The sequence below is a fragment of the Octodon degus genome, unplaced genomic scaffold (genome assembly GCF_000260255.1).
Source record: "Octodon degus isolate 3935 unplaced genomic scaffold, OctDeg1.0 scaffold00018, whole genome shotgun sequence".
Classification (NCBI taxonomy): domain Eukaryota; kingdom Metazoa; phylum Chordata; class Mammalia; order Rodentia; family Octodontidae; genus Octodon; species Octodon degus.
The window spans coordinates 24,427,005-24,442,423 of record NW_004524594.1 but is presented as its reverse complement, the minus strand read 5'-3'; the positions used below and the strand labels follow the sequence as shown (position 1 = coordinate 24,442,423).

At 39.6% G+C, this 15,419-nt stretch overlaps 1 protein-coding gene across 1 annotated transcript in view; it reads left to right on the top strand.

The window, feature by feature from the left end:
* The window catches only part of LOC101579641 (serine/threonine-protein phosphatase 2B catalytic subunit beta isoform-like), a 20,972-nt gene that overhangs the window by 3,317 nt on the left and 2,236 nt on the right, over nucleotides 1-15,419 (top strand). Inside the window, 1 exon segment of the mRNA XM_012513816.2 lies at nucleotides 10,542-10,598. Within this exon segment, the coding sequence (XP_012369270.1) occupies nucleotides 10,542-10,598 (57 nt within the window).

Here is a 15,419-nt window from a genome sequence, read left to right as displayed (position 1 = left end):
TTTTTTTTGCGGAACTGGGGATTGAACTCAGGACCCTGCGCTTGCCAGGAATGTGCTTATTCTACTGAGCTATTGCGCAGGCCCCGGGCTGCCCATTTAGATGGGTCCCATCAGGTAGGTCCCTGTGGTCCTGGCTGAGCTCACTCATGCCTGAGTAGTCAGAGAGCCATCAAAGGCAACTCAGCTTGTGAGCTGAGGCCATCAGCTGGTGTGATGGGCAGCAGGGCCACACGTTTGCTATTCTGTGTCAGGCTTCCCTGCAGATCACAAGTGGCACCTTGCAGACTTCCAAGGCTGAGGTAGATGTAGGACAGACAGCCTCAAAACCTCAACTTATATCTAGCACAGAGCTACTTCTGCACCTTCTATGGGCCATGAGATGTCTTACAAGCTGCTCAGATTCAAATAGTGGGAGACATGGACTCATTTCCTGACTGGGGAAGTGGCTATAGCACATAGGAAAGGACAGAGATGCAGGTAGGGATGAAAGCTGTAGCATTTTGGCAATTGTTACAGTCATGGTGAGCCACTGAAAAATTTTATACAGGGAGGTGACATCAAATTCATTTCACAGGAGCATGCTCTTACAGAGGCATGCAAATAGATGTATGAAAACAATTGGACATAAAGGCAGAAATAGAAGGCTGGTCACAATCCAACTGCAAAAGCCTGAGAGCGGACCTAAGCACAGTGTCTGTGAAGACAGACAAGGGGAGGCAGCTTTAAATGATAAAGTAGACGAAGCCAAAGTGGTATAAGTCTGTGGAATAATTAAATCTAGATATTAAAGTATCCAGAGAGGTTAAGTGTGACTCTAACATTCTGAACTGGTAAACTCAGCAACCATGAAGCTATTCAGAGACAAAAAATACAGGTTGAATATCAGGCTTGGGTTGTAACTTGGTGATTTTAATTTAAGGCATGTTGAGTTAATTTTGAATGTATACATGCCTAGTGGGAGATCTGTTAGTCTGGATTTTGTAGGGGAGGTCTGAGTTTTGCAAGTCATTCACATACAGACAACAGAATGTTATCAAATCCATACTATCACTCAGGAAGAAGAGTTGTAGTCTGAACAGGGGATAAAAGTGGAACTGGAAGAAGCAGTGACATGAAAGGTAAGGCAAAATCATGTAAGATTAGCTAAAGATACAGAAAAGGTGGTATTCCTACACAATGGAATACTCTTCTGCCATAAAGAAGAATAAACATGAGTCATTTCTAGGAAAATGGATGGAACTTGAGACCACAATGTGAACTGAATATGTCAGACACACATGTTTAAATATGGCATGACTTCTGTTATATGAAAAACCCTAAATACACATAAAGAGCAAAATAAAAGATCGATTGTAGAAAGTAGGGAGGGAGATTTTTTGTGAAAAGAAAAGGGACCAAGAGGAGAAAATGAGAGGCAGGGGGAAGAAGTGAAAACAGAACTAAGATGTGTAATGTATGTGATTGATTCCCCATGAGGAATGCTATCCATATACACCAAGAGCATGTTAGAAGAAAAAAAAATTGATTAAAAAGAAGTATAAATGCAAATGGCTGTAGAAAAACGGATGCACCCCGAGACCCCTGAAAAAATCTGACCCAGGAGGTTAAATATAGCATGGTCGCTGTATAAGAAACATCTAGGCAGTGAAATAAAGGACAGATGATGGGAAACAGGGAGAAAGACTTTGTACAGATGGAAAGCGGGAGTGGAGAGGGGAGGGAAAGGGAAATAAAACAGATCCAGATGTCATATGTACACGCGCCGATTCCCCACGACGAAAGTATTTCTTAAGTATTGCAAACATTGACTGATTGAAGAGGGGAGGAGGTCAGCGACAACCTTAGAGAGCTAGTGATAAGCTCCTGTGGCAGGGCATTCCCTCTCTCCACACTGCTGCACCGACGGAACGTCAGTCTTCACTCCAGGCCACAGAGACCCTGCTCTTCGCTCCCTGGGCCGTCATGGTTCTGGTGCTGATGCGGTGAATGAGTCTCTGGGTTCAGGACTGGGTGCTCTTGGGACTCTACAAATGGAGTCCTGGACACAATCTGTTGATTGGAAAAATAGTCACAGTCACACTTTTTAGACCCAATTCCATTCTTGCATGTATTTGGAAATAGCCATTTGCCTTGCTCTTTAACACCTTACTTTTACTTTTATTTATTTTTAAAATTTTATTAGCAGATGTTCATAGCACATCCAGTGAGGGGAGTTGGTATAGATGTATAACATACTTAATTTTTTATATGTCCTCTTTCTTTCCCTGTATCCCCTGGTCCTTTTCCCATCTGAGTTTTACTTCCAGCTTTCAGGAACCTGCAAAGGTTATGGAGGGGGAGCCCTGAGTCCTTTCTTCTGCTGCAGTCTGAACAACACTCAGTCAGGCAGAGCATCAACTCCTCCTTGCTGAGCTGAGCCCTTCAGGCAGGGACCCCTGAGTGGGCCCTGGGCAGTAGCAGCTGCCCAGCTTTGCACAGATGGGGAAGAGAGACTTGTGCAACCACACTGGACCAGGGACCCCTTCCCTTTCCACGTCTTCCCCAGAGGAAGGGTCTAGCTGGGAATGGGAAGGGTGTGGTAAAGCACTCTCAGGAGGGACCTTGAGCTCTTCTTCTCTTTCTGCCTCCTCTAGAATCAACCACTGACCTACTGGAATCAGCCAGTGATCTAAAGGCAACCGTTGGTGTGGGTCTGGAGGTAGCTGGGACTGAGACTGCACCACTGACTCATACCCGACCTCCAGCCCAGAGTGCAGCACAGTCACGTACCTGGAGAACTTTCAGTAAGTGCGGGTCTTGCTTCAAAGGAGGCCTAGCCAGGCATTGCTGATTCCATCGCCCTACTGGAGGGCAACCCTGAGGGAAACACTGCTTTCCTCAGGGTAATGGATTCCTGCAGTGGTCTGGTGGTCACACCTGCCTTCCTTCTTGTTTTCTTGGAATTCTTTACTGACAGAGTTTCGCAAGCCCAGGGCTGTGGGAGAAGCCAGGAAGGTGACCCAAGTCCAGTCTTCAAACATGCAGAGATTATATCCTGCCTCCCATTCCTTGCTTATGTCTTTTTCCTTCTTTATTACAATATTTAAATATTTTTCTTCTTCTACAAAGTAATACAAGTAGACACTAATAAAGGAATATTTAAAAACACTACATATGAAAAATACTTTCATTTTCAATGAAAAATAAACTAAAACTGCATAACAGAATAATTAGGGAATAACCATAGTGAATACATTGGCTATCATGATCTTACAAGAATGACCAGGTGACTCAGTCCATAGGTCTTACAGAAAAAAATATTCTCCCTTACTAAGAAGAAACAAAGGACAGAACTTTCTTTCTGATGAAGGGAGAGAAACTAGCAATGTAAATGAAAACAAACTACATTTTAGTTTAGTTTAGTTTAGTTTGTTCTACTTTATTTTCCTTTGGTACCAGGGATTGAACTCAAGACCTTGTGCTTGCCAGGCAGGTGCTTATGCTGCTGGCCTATCTTCCTGACCCCATATATTTTAAAATAGTTTTGAAACAATGGAACACAGTAACACCTCAGTTTGCCAATGCTTCTTTTAGGGAACCATTCAGTTGGTGAATAGGAGCAGTTGGCAAAAGTTTGCTTTCATCATGAACTCCTCATTGGGTGATTAACCCAACCATCTTCCCCCAGAGTTGTGCAATGAATTAAATACGTGACCTGAGAAACCTATTGTGGATTATTTGGGGATGTGTGTGAACTCCCCACTTCCTATTCCATATATATATATATATATATATATATATATATATATATATTATGTTAATTACTAAGCATGCCTGTGGTAACTTCCATACTTTGTAACTTTTTGCAGCTCAGATCTGAGGAGATTAAACCTCTGCTAAAATCACAGTGAAATTTGAGGAAAAAGGACCTCCCATCCCAGAGCATTTTAACAATGACATTGTTGACTTTCTTCATGGCCTGTCATGCCCTACTGATCCCAGGACCCAGTTCCTAGGCTGCTGAAAGGGGACAGCTCCTTGGCTTCTCCAAGGGGTGAAGTTATGGTGCCAAGGATGAGGTTAATCACTTCCTTGTCTCTTCCAGATGATTTTCCAGAGAGCTTTGTAAATGATGCTTTTAGTAAGTGTAAATGTGACCTGAATTTATATCATGCAGAATAAAAAGAGATTTAAAGGCTTCATATAGTAAGCTCTGGTCCTATCTGATCTCTCTTCTTCACAACTCTCTTTTTTTCTTTCCACTCTTCTGTCTGTCACCAGGGAAGGGATCAGAAGACTTCAATGGCTTCTGCTCCTGAAAACAAACCTCCATAGTTTGAAGAATGTGAAAATTTTGCTCAGAATATCCTAGGTTGTACCTACAAAAGTAAAGTTTGAAGTAGTTCTGTTTGTAGGTCTATAAATAATAACTAACATTTACTGATACCTATGTTCTAGCACTGTTCTAAGTGATCCAGGGATTACTGGAAGTAGCAGAAGGAGTCTACAAACTGTACTTCAGGACAGCCTGAAGGACTTACGAGAGGGGATGGGTGTCTGGCTTTCCATTCTTGCTCAAACAGTAATAGTCTCCTTCCTCGAATATATCTCACTTGTATAATGTGGCAATACCTCTCTCCTGTACTCCACTCACAACCCCAGTAGGAGTGAGTGGTTAAAAAGTTAATAATTCCCAGTCCTCAGCCTACAGACATGAAACTTTTTCCTGTTTCACAAGAGCAAGGAGAAGCTTCTTGCCAGAGCCATCCATTTTTTTTTTTCTGCTAGGGTCTTCAGCTCCACACAAGGGCCATCGTTTCTCACTATGGCAATTGTGATGAGCTATAAAGTTTCTGTTTTTAATAAGAGGAGAAAGTTCCCTTGACACTGTGTATTTTACACTAAGAAATATACCTGATTATATCTCTCAAATGCCAATATAGACTTTTCTGTATTCTTGACCTTTGAGAGATTTTGTCTTTAAAAGCTTTTTAGGACAGACTGAAGAAGTGGAACTAGGATGCTTTGTCCTAGTTTTAATCTTCCCACTGAGGTTCAGTTATCTGGAAGCAGGGTTGGGGAGAGCAAAGAGGATGATAGGTACACTTGACAGTATGTGAAGTTCCAGTGCTGCTATTAGGAAATTCCAGGTATGAGGGGAGGCAGACCTTTCACCAGATCCTTCTTGCATTTGTGTCCACTTTCAGCATAGCAGTTTAACTCTTGTAAAATACCTTGAGGTTAGGAAAAGGAATATGGAACTGCTACAGACTCTTGGGTCCTGAATTTTTTTGACCTAAGGGGAAGCTGTATCCCAATGATAGGACAACATAAATGAATGGAAACCATCTCAACACACCCCTATACATTCTCTCTGGCCCCTGTTGTCCTCCTAGAGATGGATATTCTGTTGGATACTGACTTCAATACACTGCAAAAGGGTTTCAGATATCACAGTTTCCAGGTGCTAGGATCACTTCTATAATGTAATAAAGAGGTTAAAGTCAGTGTCTTGCCTTCCTGGAGTTTATCTTCCAAGTCTAGCTAGCTGTAACCAAATAGCTATGGGACCTTTTCCTTGTGTTTTCTGAGGTTCCTTTATTCTTGTCTTTCTAGGATATAGACTGCACTCAGGCTCATGGAGTCTTACCTGAGGGAGAAGCTAAAAAAAAAAAAGCTATTAGGTTTTGCAGTTGAAAGGAGCATATAACTCTGTTCCAAACTTGAAAGCTAGGACCTCTGAGCCAGGAAGTCCAGCTTTAATACTGTACCTCCCTCTTAGCTTTTGTGGAAGCGCTTAGACTGGTTTCTTCATCCAACAGAATGAACATCAGGATGGGGTGTAAATATCCTGAATAAGGGACATTGACAGGTAGGAAGGATAAAGAAACAACTAGTGAAATTAATTCCTGTTCTCAGGGTCACAGTGATTAGTAAATAAAGATGGAGCTTGCTCTTTTAAGCACCGTGTTCCCTTTCTCTTGGTGACTTGTGATTTTCTTTTCTTTCATTTAGAAAATGAAGCAAATTCTCCATGAGCTGTAATGATCATCACTTTCTAAGAAGATTCTGAGCTTCTCAAGAGCCTCCCAGCCACTCCACTATGAGTAATGGTCTAATCATAGGAAATGGGTGAAATGTGCAGTGTACCCAGCCAAGAAGAAATGGCAAGGAAAGCATCCTGGCTGGGTGAGGTGGGCCGTACACAGACAGGAGAAGAACATTTCTTAGCTGTTTTCTTTTAGTGTGGACACAACAAATGTCCATTGGAATTGCATTTTTACAATGACTCTGTTGGGAGGGAAGAGCTTGCTTAGTTGCCTGATGCTCATACCCAAATTAATTGCATAGCCTTGATCCTTTATGAACATGACCCAACATTAAGGGCAACAGGAAAGCTTGCAGCAGGCTTGTGGGAAGTAAGTTTATTTTCCTATTGCTGTTATAACTCTTCACAAAAAATTTTATGGTCTAAAACATACAAAGTTATTATCATGAGGTGTTGTAGCTCCAAGGTCATAAAGGTTCTCATGGGATTGAATCTATGTGTCATGAATGTGTTCCCTTTTTCAGGCTCTAGAGAGGAGTCCCACATTCTGGTTCACATGCCTTGGACCTCTTCTACCTTGAGAACTAGCGATGGCCAGGTCATTCTCCCATCCCGGCTCACCACCCTAACATTCACTCTCCTGCTTCTCCTTCCACATTTTTCTTCATGTTTTAAACTTTTTTACTTTAAAAAAGAGTACAAATTAGAATTAAAACAGAAAAAATTACAAGTGATAAAGGATTTCACTTATACAAAGTAATATGAATTTCACAGTATTTGTTGTAATGCATAGTGTTGTCATCCAATCAGTTATTCATATTACCAGATATGTGCATGTAGTATTATAAGAAGAAATAAATGTATAAGATATTAAGAAGAGAAAAATACAAACAATCAAAAAAAGAAGATGAAACAAATTAAGCATTAACTGTTTCTTTCCATAGACCAGCAGAAATGCACAGTGCATTTGTCCAAACCATTCTGCTCACATAGATAAATCTCTTTCCCCCACTCCCTCACTTGTCCTTCTCCTCAACTCAGTAACACTTTCATTTTGAATAAGTTCCTTCCCTTTTCCCAGTATCTATTGTACCCTTCAGATTTCATTTTTCTCTTTCAGGTTCTCACACTACGCAGACAATATGATGTTTGCACATGTGGGTCTAATTTATTTCTCTTAAGAGTATGTTCTCTAGGTGCACCCATGTACTGACAAGAGACTCAAATTTATCCTGTTTTATAGCTGAGTCCACTGTGTAAAAATACCACATCTTCTTTATCCATTCTTCAGTTGATGGGTATCTGCAATGTTTCCAGGATTTAGTTATGACAAATTATGCTGCTATAAACATGGGTGTACATATATCGCTGTGGCTTGAGGTTTTCAGTTCTTCTGGAAAAATACACTGAAGGAGAATAGCTGGCTTGAATGGAATCTCCAATCCTAGCTTTTGAAGGAATCTCCACATTGATTTCCATAGTAGTTGTACCAGTCTGCACTCCCACCCACAGTGCAGAAGGGTTTGTTTTTCTTCACAGCCTCTCTAGCATTTATTATTGGCTGAGTTCTTGATGTTAGCCATTCTTTCTGGGGTGAGATGGAATCTCAGTATTGTTTTAATTGGCATTTTCCAAATGACCAATGATGTTGAACATTTTTTCCCGTAAATTTACTTACCATTTGTAATTTCTTCCTCTGAAGTATGTATTCATCTCAGATGCCATTTTTTGGGTTGAGTCTTTGAATTTGGGGGGTCCTGATTTTTAAAATTCTTTATGTGTTCTAGACAGAAGGCCTTTGATGGGGGAGACACTCAGCTATAATTTTTTTCCCAGTTTGTGGGTTATCTTTTTACTCGTTTCAGAAAGTTTTCAAAAAGATGCGATCCCAGTTTTTGATTGTTTGAAGTATTTCACGTGCAGGTTGGCTTTTGTTCATGAGTTCTCTACCTATCCCTATGTCTTTACAATTTCTAGCTACATTTTCCTACAGAAGAGTTAGAGTTTCTGTTTTAATATTCAAATATTTGATCCATTTTGACTGTAGCTTTATGCATGGTGAAAGGAATAGGTCTAGTTTTAGCCTTTGGCATGTGAAAATCTAGTTTTTCCAGCACCATTTATTAGAAAGGCTATCTTTCTTCCTGTGAGCCTATTTGGCCCCTTTATAAAAGATGAGGTAGCTGAGTGTGTTTGCAGTTATGTCTGCATCTTCTAATCTGTTCTATTGATGCTCAGGGGTGTCTCTATGCCAGAACCATGTTGATTTTATCACAGTAGCTTTATAGTATAATTTCAGGTCAGGGATTGTGATATCTCTTGCCTTTCCGTTGTTTCCAAGGATTGTTTTTGATATTCTGGGTCTCTTCTGGTTTCAGATCAATTTAAGGAAAGTGTTCTCTAGCTCTGTGAGGTATACTAATGGTATTTTAATCCAGGTTGCATTGAATCTGTATAACAATTTTGGGAGTATGGCCATTTTCACAGTGTTAGTTCTTCCTATCCAGGAGCATGGACCATTTTTCCATTTTCTCAAATCCTCTTGAATCTCTTTTCTCAGAATACCATAATTTTCACTGTATAAGTCTTTTATATCCTTTGTGAGATTGATTCCTAAATATTTCATGTTTTGGATGTTATTATGAAAGGCATGGTTTCCCTAATTTCTCTCTCAGCATGTTCATTCTTTGTGTACAAAAATACTACTGACTTTTTGGTGTTGACTTTGTATCCTGCTACATTGCTGAATTTGGTGATTAAATCTACAAGGGAGAAAGAAGAAATGCATTCTCCTTGACTGAATGAATAAACAACTTTGGATCTGTTGAGCTTTCATTGCCATGCCCTGTGGGAAGTAGTTCTTCATGCCCCATGAAATGAGGTCATAAATACCTCTGTTACAGTATCAATGACAACACTGGACAAAATTATAAAATATATCAATCTTAATTTGCTTTAAATAGATTACTGTTGTAGAAAACTTGAATATATTAGCAATATCTGGAAAAAGAGCTCTTATTCTCAATAGTGATAGCCAGTATTTACCTTTTGCCTTTCCCTTTTATTGAAGATGCATTTTTTTAAACATAAAGGTGATCTGCTATATGCACTCTATTCCTTATTGACTTTGAGACTACACCTAATTTATTTAATTTTCATTTTAATTTTTTATGTATTTAGTATAGGGTCTACAGGGTCTCACTATACAGATCAGACTCATAGTGATCCTCCTGTTTTCAGCCTCCCAAGCGCTGGGATTACAGGTGCACACATTATGCCCAGTCTTATTGGCCATTTCAGAGTGCCCTGGGGGTGGGGCTGACACCACCCACTGGGGGTCAAACCCAGGCCTCTGTTCTCTATGCAGGTGCTTTAGTCCACTGAGCTATCTGGCTGGCCCTTTGAGACTGTATCTAAACTGTATTAGTGTAAAGCTACAAGCTAATTTTCTGTTCTGTTGGACTATTGATTTGAAAAAATGTAAAAGTTTCTCTCTGCTTCTTAAGTAATTTACCTAGGAAGCAAAGATTTTGTGTTTTCTCAATACAGTTGCTTTTGCCTCATGTTGGGTTCTTCTACCCCTACGTGAGGTGTCTCTATTTTCAAAACAGTTTACTTTGCCTCCCCCCGTAACTTATTTCTTTTGTCACTTTATATTGTTTCACATTGACATGTGATCCTATTTAACCTGTGACATTTCTGACAAGTTTGCCAAATCAAATTCCACATTTTGCATACTTTGAAATATACCAAAATAATATATTCTCACTCTTTGTAAAAAAGAGATAGTAAACTAAACAGAAATATTTAACATGCAAAATTTTCATGGGAAAATATAAAATAAGAAATAACTTTTACATTGTATGGACATGCTATTCATATATGTTCTACCCAGGCACAGAGGTACATAATTTCAGCATTCTGACAGGCTGAGAAAGAAGGCTCACAAATTCAAGCCTACTCTGGGCAACTTAGTGAGATGCTGTACCCCAAAATAACAAATAATAATAGTGCTGGGTATAAAAGTCTTAGTTTCAATCCACAATACTACAAAAAAAAATTATAGCAGTGTCCCAAAATTATATCATGTGTCCTAAAACTATATTTTTACAGTATAACTAGTCATAAGTTTGGTGACTATTTAAAATACTTGAGGGCATACAGATGACAAAATTTCCTTGTCAGTTCTCTCATAATGAGCTCTCCTCAGACTTTTAACCTTGAGATTTTAAAGCTTGTCTTTCACAGTCCATTAATTATCTCATTGTGTTGCTTTGCTTAAAGCTTTTCCAAGCAATTATAATCCTATGATGTTTCCTCTGCAAGGATTTCATGGAAAGAATTCTGATGTGTAACACATTCTGGTAAAATCATACAATGAGAATGATTACAATTTTCCAGAATTTATATGATACTGATTAGTTCAAGTAACTGGAACCCAGCATCAAGTAGACTAAGAACTAATTACATAGGGCTGAATAAACAAATAAGATAATAATTTTTATGGGCTTAAAATTATCACTTAATATGCTATTTTCTAGACTCAAGAAACTTGCTCTTTTTTCTTAAACTACCTATAACTTAGACAAATTTGATAACATATACTTTTGTCATTGTATTAGTCAGGGTTTTACTTAGAGGAACGGATATAATATAAGGATCAGATATCAACACAAGATGTACAATGCATAAGTGTAACGGGCCAACTCACATTTTAGACAATAAATGTAAATCTTGTGTTTTCTGTTGTGTAAATATATATTCATCCACGTTCTAGGTTGTTTAGTAAATAGTGGCTGTTTCTTGCCATTTGCTAGATAAAATTCCTACCTCACCAATTCCTGTAACCCTCACCAATTCTTGTTAACAAAGTTAGCTTACAGGGATGAGTTCAAAAGAAAATTAAATGGGCTTTAACTTCTTGTAACCTCGGGCTATGCAAGGCTGCATGCAGGTACACAGGTGCAAGATAACCAGAAACTAAAAGAAAGCCCCAGGAAATGTAGTTTGACTAGTGGTCACAGTGACCCTGAAAGCATTATTGTGTGTCAGACAATGAATTTGCTTACCAAATGGAATGTGGTTCCAGGTTTTAAACCCCCCTGCTTCCTTGGCTGGGGGCTGGCCTAAGCTCATTAATAATCAGCTTTCCAAATTCCAATCTGGCTGATCTGGTTCCTATTCTGAGTAATCCATAACATTAAGGAAGGACAAGATTGGCTTAGGACAGTCAGCCACAGAGTCAGATGAGGAAGCATGCAGAGGGACTCTGCACACTCCAGACTGAAGGATTCGGTTCCAAGGTCTGAAGCTCACTACAGTGCTTAGAGCAAGTCTCTATCGGTCAGCCAATGGGTCTGTGATGGAAGATGAAGAGTCATCTTTGACAGACGCTGAATGAACCAAGCCAAAGGCTGAAGAGTCTGCACTGTAAGCCAGGCAGTGAAGTCCAAGCCAAATGTGAAGACTAAAGTTGCTCTGAGGAAGTGAAACATTGACTCCTTCCTCAGCCGCTTTATATGGTCTCTTTGTGCTGAGTCACTCTGGGGCAGGCATGTTAAGCCCTAGCATGGAACCAATCATGCCCCAGGATGGGACCTGCCCTGGCCTAGGGCGGAACAAATCATGCCCCAGGGCGGACCTTCCCTGCCCTTCAGGGTGGTGCCCCCACTGAACGACACAGAGTCATCTAGCCAAGTTGAGACAATGCATCAACCACTACAATCTTCAAAACTAAAGCAGATACTTGTTCTAAAATTCAGAAACTATATGTGAGTCATCTCTTTTTCATGGCAATATAACTACTTGCATGAATTTAGTAAAAAAAAAAATTGTTCTCTTTAAAATAGGACATAATAAGAAAAATTACTTTACCAAAGGCTAGACTGTCTGGTATTTGGCTCTAAGGGCTTGATGATTTTATGGAAGAAACATCCTAAAATCTAAAAAAAAAAAAAAAAAAAAAGAGAAATCACTCAAATCTGTAAGTATTGCTGGCAAAATCTAGTGTCAATTACTAAACAGGAATTCCTTGCTGCATAGGATTTTAAAGTCTAATTTGAAATTCCTTGGAAAGAGACTTTAAAAAAAGACTATGGGGTTAATTAATGTTCTTGCCATACTTGTATTTTGAAACAAATAGGCTTGTTATGATTATCTTTAGTAAAATTCAGGGCAGATATAAACAATTATATCTCTGTAGAAAATTCTATTTTCTTTTTAGATATCCTATACTAGTCCTATTTGTTGTCTTTAAAAGTTATAGTATTTATAAATTTCCCTATTCTTGAAACTCTACAAGCTAGGAATAGATTTGTTGTAATATTCAGAAAATAACACTCATATTTGTGATATGAGCCCCTGGAGTGGTCACAAAACACCCAGTGAGTAACCAGAGACATTCAAACTGAAAACTAAGAAAATACATTCTGATCTCAAGCATAAAAACCACTCTGTTAACTCTCCTCTGAATTCAGAGACTATTTGTAGTTTTTCCTAACTAGAAATGCTTAGTTTTTATTTGTTTATTCAGTGGCTTAGGGTGATAAAGACCTTGGCTAAGAAGCAAACACCATTCTTGGTGTTATCCTCCTGACAGTCCTTACTGCCTTCCCCTTAGTGGGCCATATTCTCTCAAGGGTTTTAGATGAGTGCCCAAAGGATAAACACAAGTATTAGAGACAATTTTATTGAACACAACTTTGGCACAATGCTCCAGTAAATGGAACCAAACCAAAATGGAGCAGTGACTGGGAATCCAGGTACTATTACCATGAGGAACCAGCTCTTTACTTCCTTGGATCTTGGTTCTTTGTGCCCTTGAGGAAGGAATTCAACCAAGATGTATAGGCCCTTCTGAAATAAGGTAGAACTCAGTGTGAAGTCAGTAAAGGGAGAGTTACCCCTTCAAGCAAGAAGGCAGGCAGTGCCTTGCAGGCACCTGCACAAGTGGGAATTTGGAAATGTTTTTAAGCACACAGAAGTTATTTCTGGTGTTCAGGGAACTTGGAGAATTATGATGCTTATCAACATTTTTACATAGAAGTCACAAAATTTTACTTAGAAGTTATGAAATAGCAATTGCACAATGTCTTTCTGTCCTTTTTGAGATGGTTGGTATTTCCCTGGGGCTCTAGTTACACAAGAAGTTTACAAAGAATAAGTCCCTAATTTAAACCAACTCCAAATCTCAACCAGTTTAAAAAGCAGTTCCATTCCTGACACTGGGCTGTAGGTATGGCAGTGAAGAATGCAAGGTGCCTCCTCCTGGAGCTAGGTGGCCATATGGTTAGGTATCAGAAGGAATGTACCTTGAAGATGTCACTGTGCTCTGTAGGATTGCTTTATGTCTGATACTCAACATACAATTATAATTGTATTAGGAAATGAAGTCTTTCTTTGATTAATTGGCAATGTATGCTAGTCTACAACCTTCACCTTTTGTCTCTGAGGCATGCTAATGTCTATCTATCTACCACTCAAGATAAATGTAATATAATTAATCTGGAAAGTGTAAGGAAACAAATACAAAGATGTAGTTGCTTTTCTCTGAAATGGGACATCCCAATAAGCAGCCATCTGCAAGACAAGGAAATACTCTCTTGTTTTTGCCCTTCCAAAAATAAACTGGAATAACTTGTCTGGAACATCCAGCTCTTAAACTTATTATTGTTGTTTCTGCTTTTTGTGCCATATTGCTAAGTCCACTCTTTTTCTATTACCCAGTGTTTCCCTGGGTAGGAGTGTTTCACTCCTCCTGTCCAAGAGCTGACCCCACTGTGTGGCCAGGTGAGGTGCCTCCTACAGGACTCACTGTAGTTCTTTTCCTGTTTTGAAGAGTAGAAGCTACTCTGATTCACAGACTTGGAAAAACACAATTACATCTATAAGTAAACTCTTGTAATATTGTCCTTTGACAAAAGCTATCAGTGGTAACCAGATCACTGTGAGCAGAGGAATTAAAAATAAGACAAGCTACAATAAAAATATCTCATTATTGAGTCTGACATTATGACTTACAGGTTCACACTAAGACAAAGACAAATTAGCCCTGGCAACCACAGGGAGTGACATTTGTTTCCATGTTTTGGTCAATCTCTCCTGAATAAGAGGTTTGACCATAAAGGGAAGATTTCTTTCTCTGATTAGGAAGCCATCAGACTGTGTGACTCTAGAGCTTCAAATTCCTCTAAAGGCAAACTGAATCCCAGTTTAAGCAGTAAAACAAACCTAGAAACTGTACCAGTCGAAGACTGCCAACTAACCTCTAACTGAGGATTTTCACTTTCACTAATCAAGTGTTCTCTTTGATTTGCTTCCATGTGCACATTGTAATAGTTGCTTAATTCCATCCTCCTACTGAAATATGAAGCTGCTTTGCAGTCTTACACTGCTGGATCCATGAGTCATTGCATACTCAAGATAGTGCTTTAAAGTTTCACCATTCTTAACCTGGTCTTTTATCCCTGGTCTTGTCCTTCCTTTGCTCATGTTGGAAACAATTTGGGAAGTGAAGGGTGCATAGAGGTGAAGAGAGAGTGAAGGACCAGAGTCAGGAGTGTTTCCCTCCTCCTCTCCAAGCACTGGCCCCACTTGTGTGGCCAGGTGAGGTGCATCCCACAATACTCACTATACACAGAAGCTTTGAGGGGGCTCTTCAGAGGCAGCTGACCTTAACCAGGGTAAAGATAAGGAAAGGCAGGGCCTGGGGAGCAAAAGATGAAGCTAGTTTGTTTTAAAGGGAGGAAAAGATGAAGCTAGTTTGTTTTAAAACTGAATCTCAGAAGTGACCATTGGTCACCAGGGTGTCACTTTGCTCAATACTGAAAATGATAAGCATCCCACAGTAGGGACACTTGATAAAAGAAGATTGACCATCAACTTACTCAGGTTCAGAAAGGTATCAGGACTCTTAGAATTAATTCTAACCAGGGAAGCTCTGGTGTGGTAGTCATATTCCTTACAGATGGTAAGGATTTAACACAGGAATTTGGGGAGGGGAAAAATACAGCTTGTAGTATGTTCCAGTGTTTCTTATTTAATGGTTGTTGTTTTACCCTGCTGTTCAAAGACAGAGGAATCACTCTGAACTTTTCACTCCACAGGCACTTTACAATAGCAAATTTGTTTGGCTTTCTTCCTAAAATATATCCTAAGATGCCCACTTGCACATCTCCACTACAAGACCCAGTTTAAGCAAGGATCATTTCTCTCCTGCAAGACCTCAGCTACCTTGGGGGCCTGCCCCTTAGCTCAGGGGCTGCTTCAACAAAGCAGTCAGGCTAAGGTTGCTGTGGTTCGATCCCCACAACACAAGCCAGCCAGTCATGCCTTGAAGGCATTCAGAGCAAAAAAAAACAAAAACAAAAACAAAAACAAAACACTTCTGCCA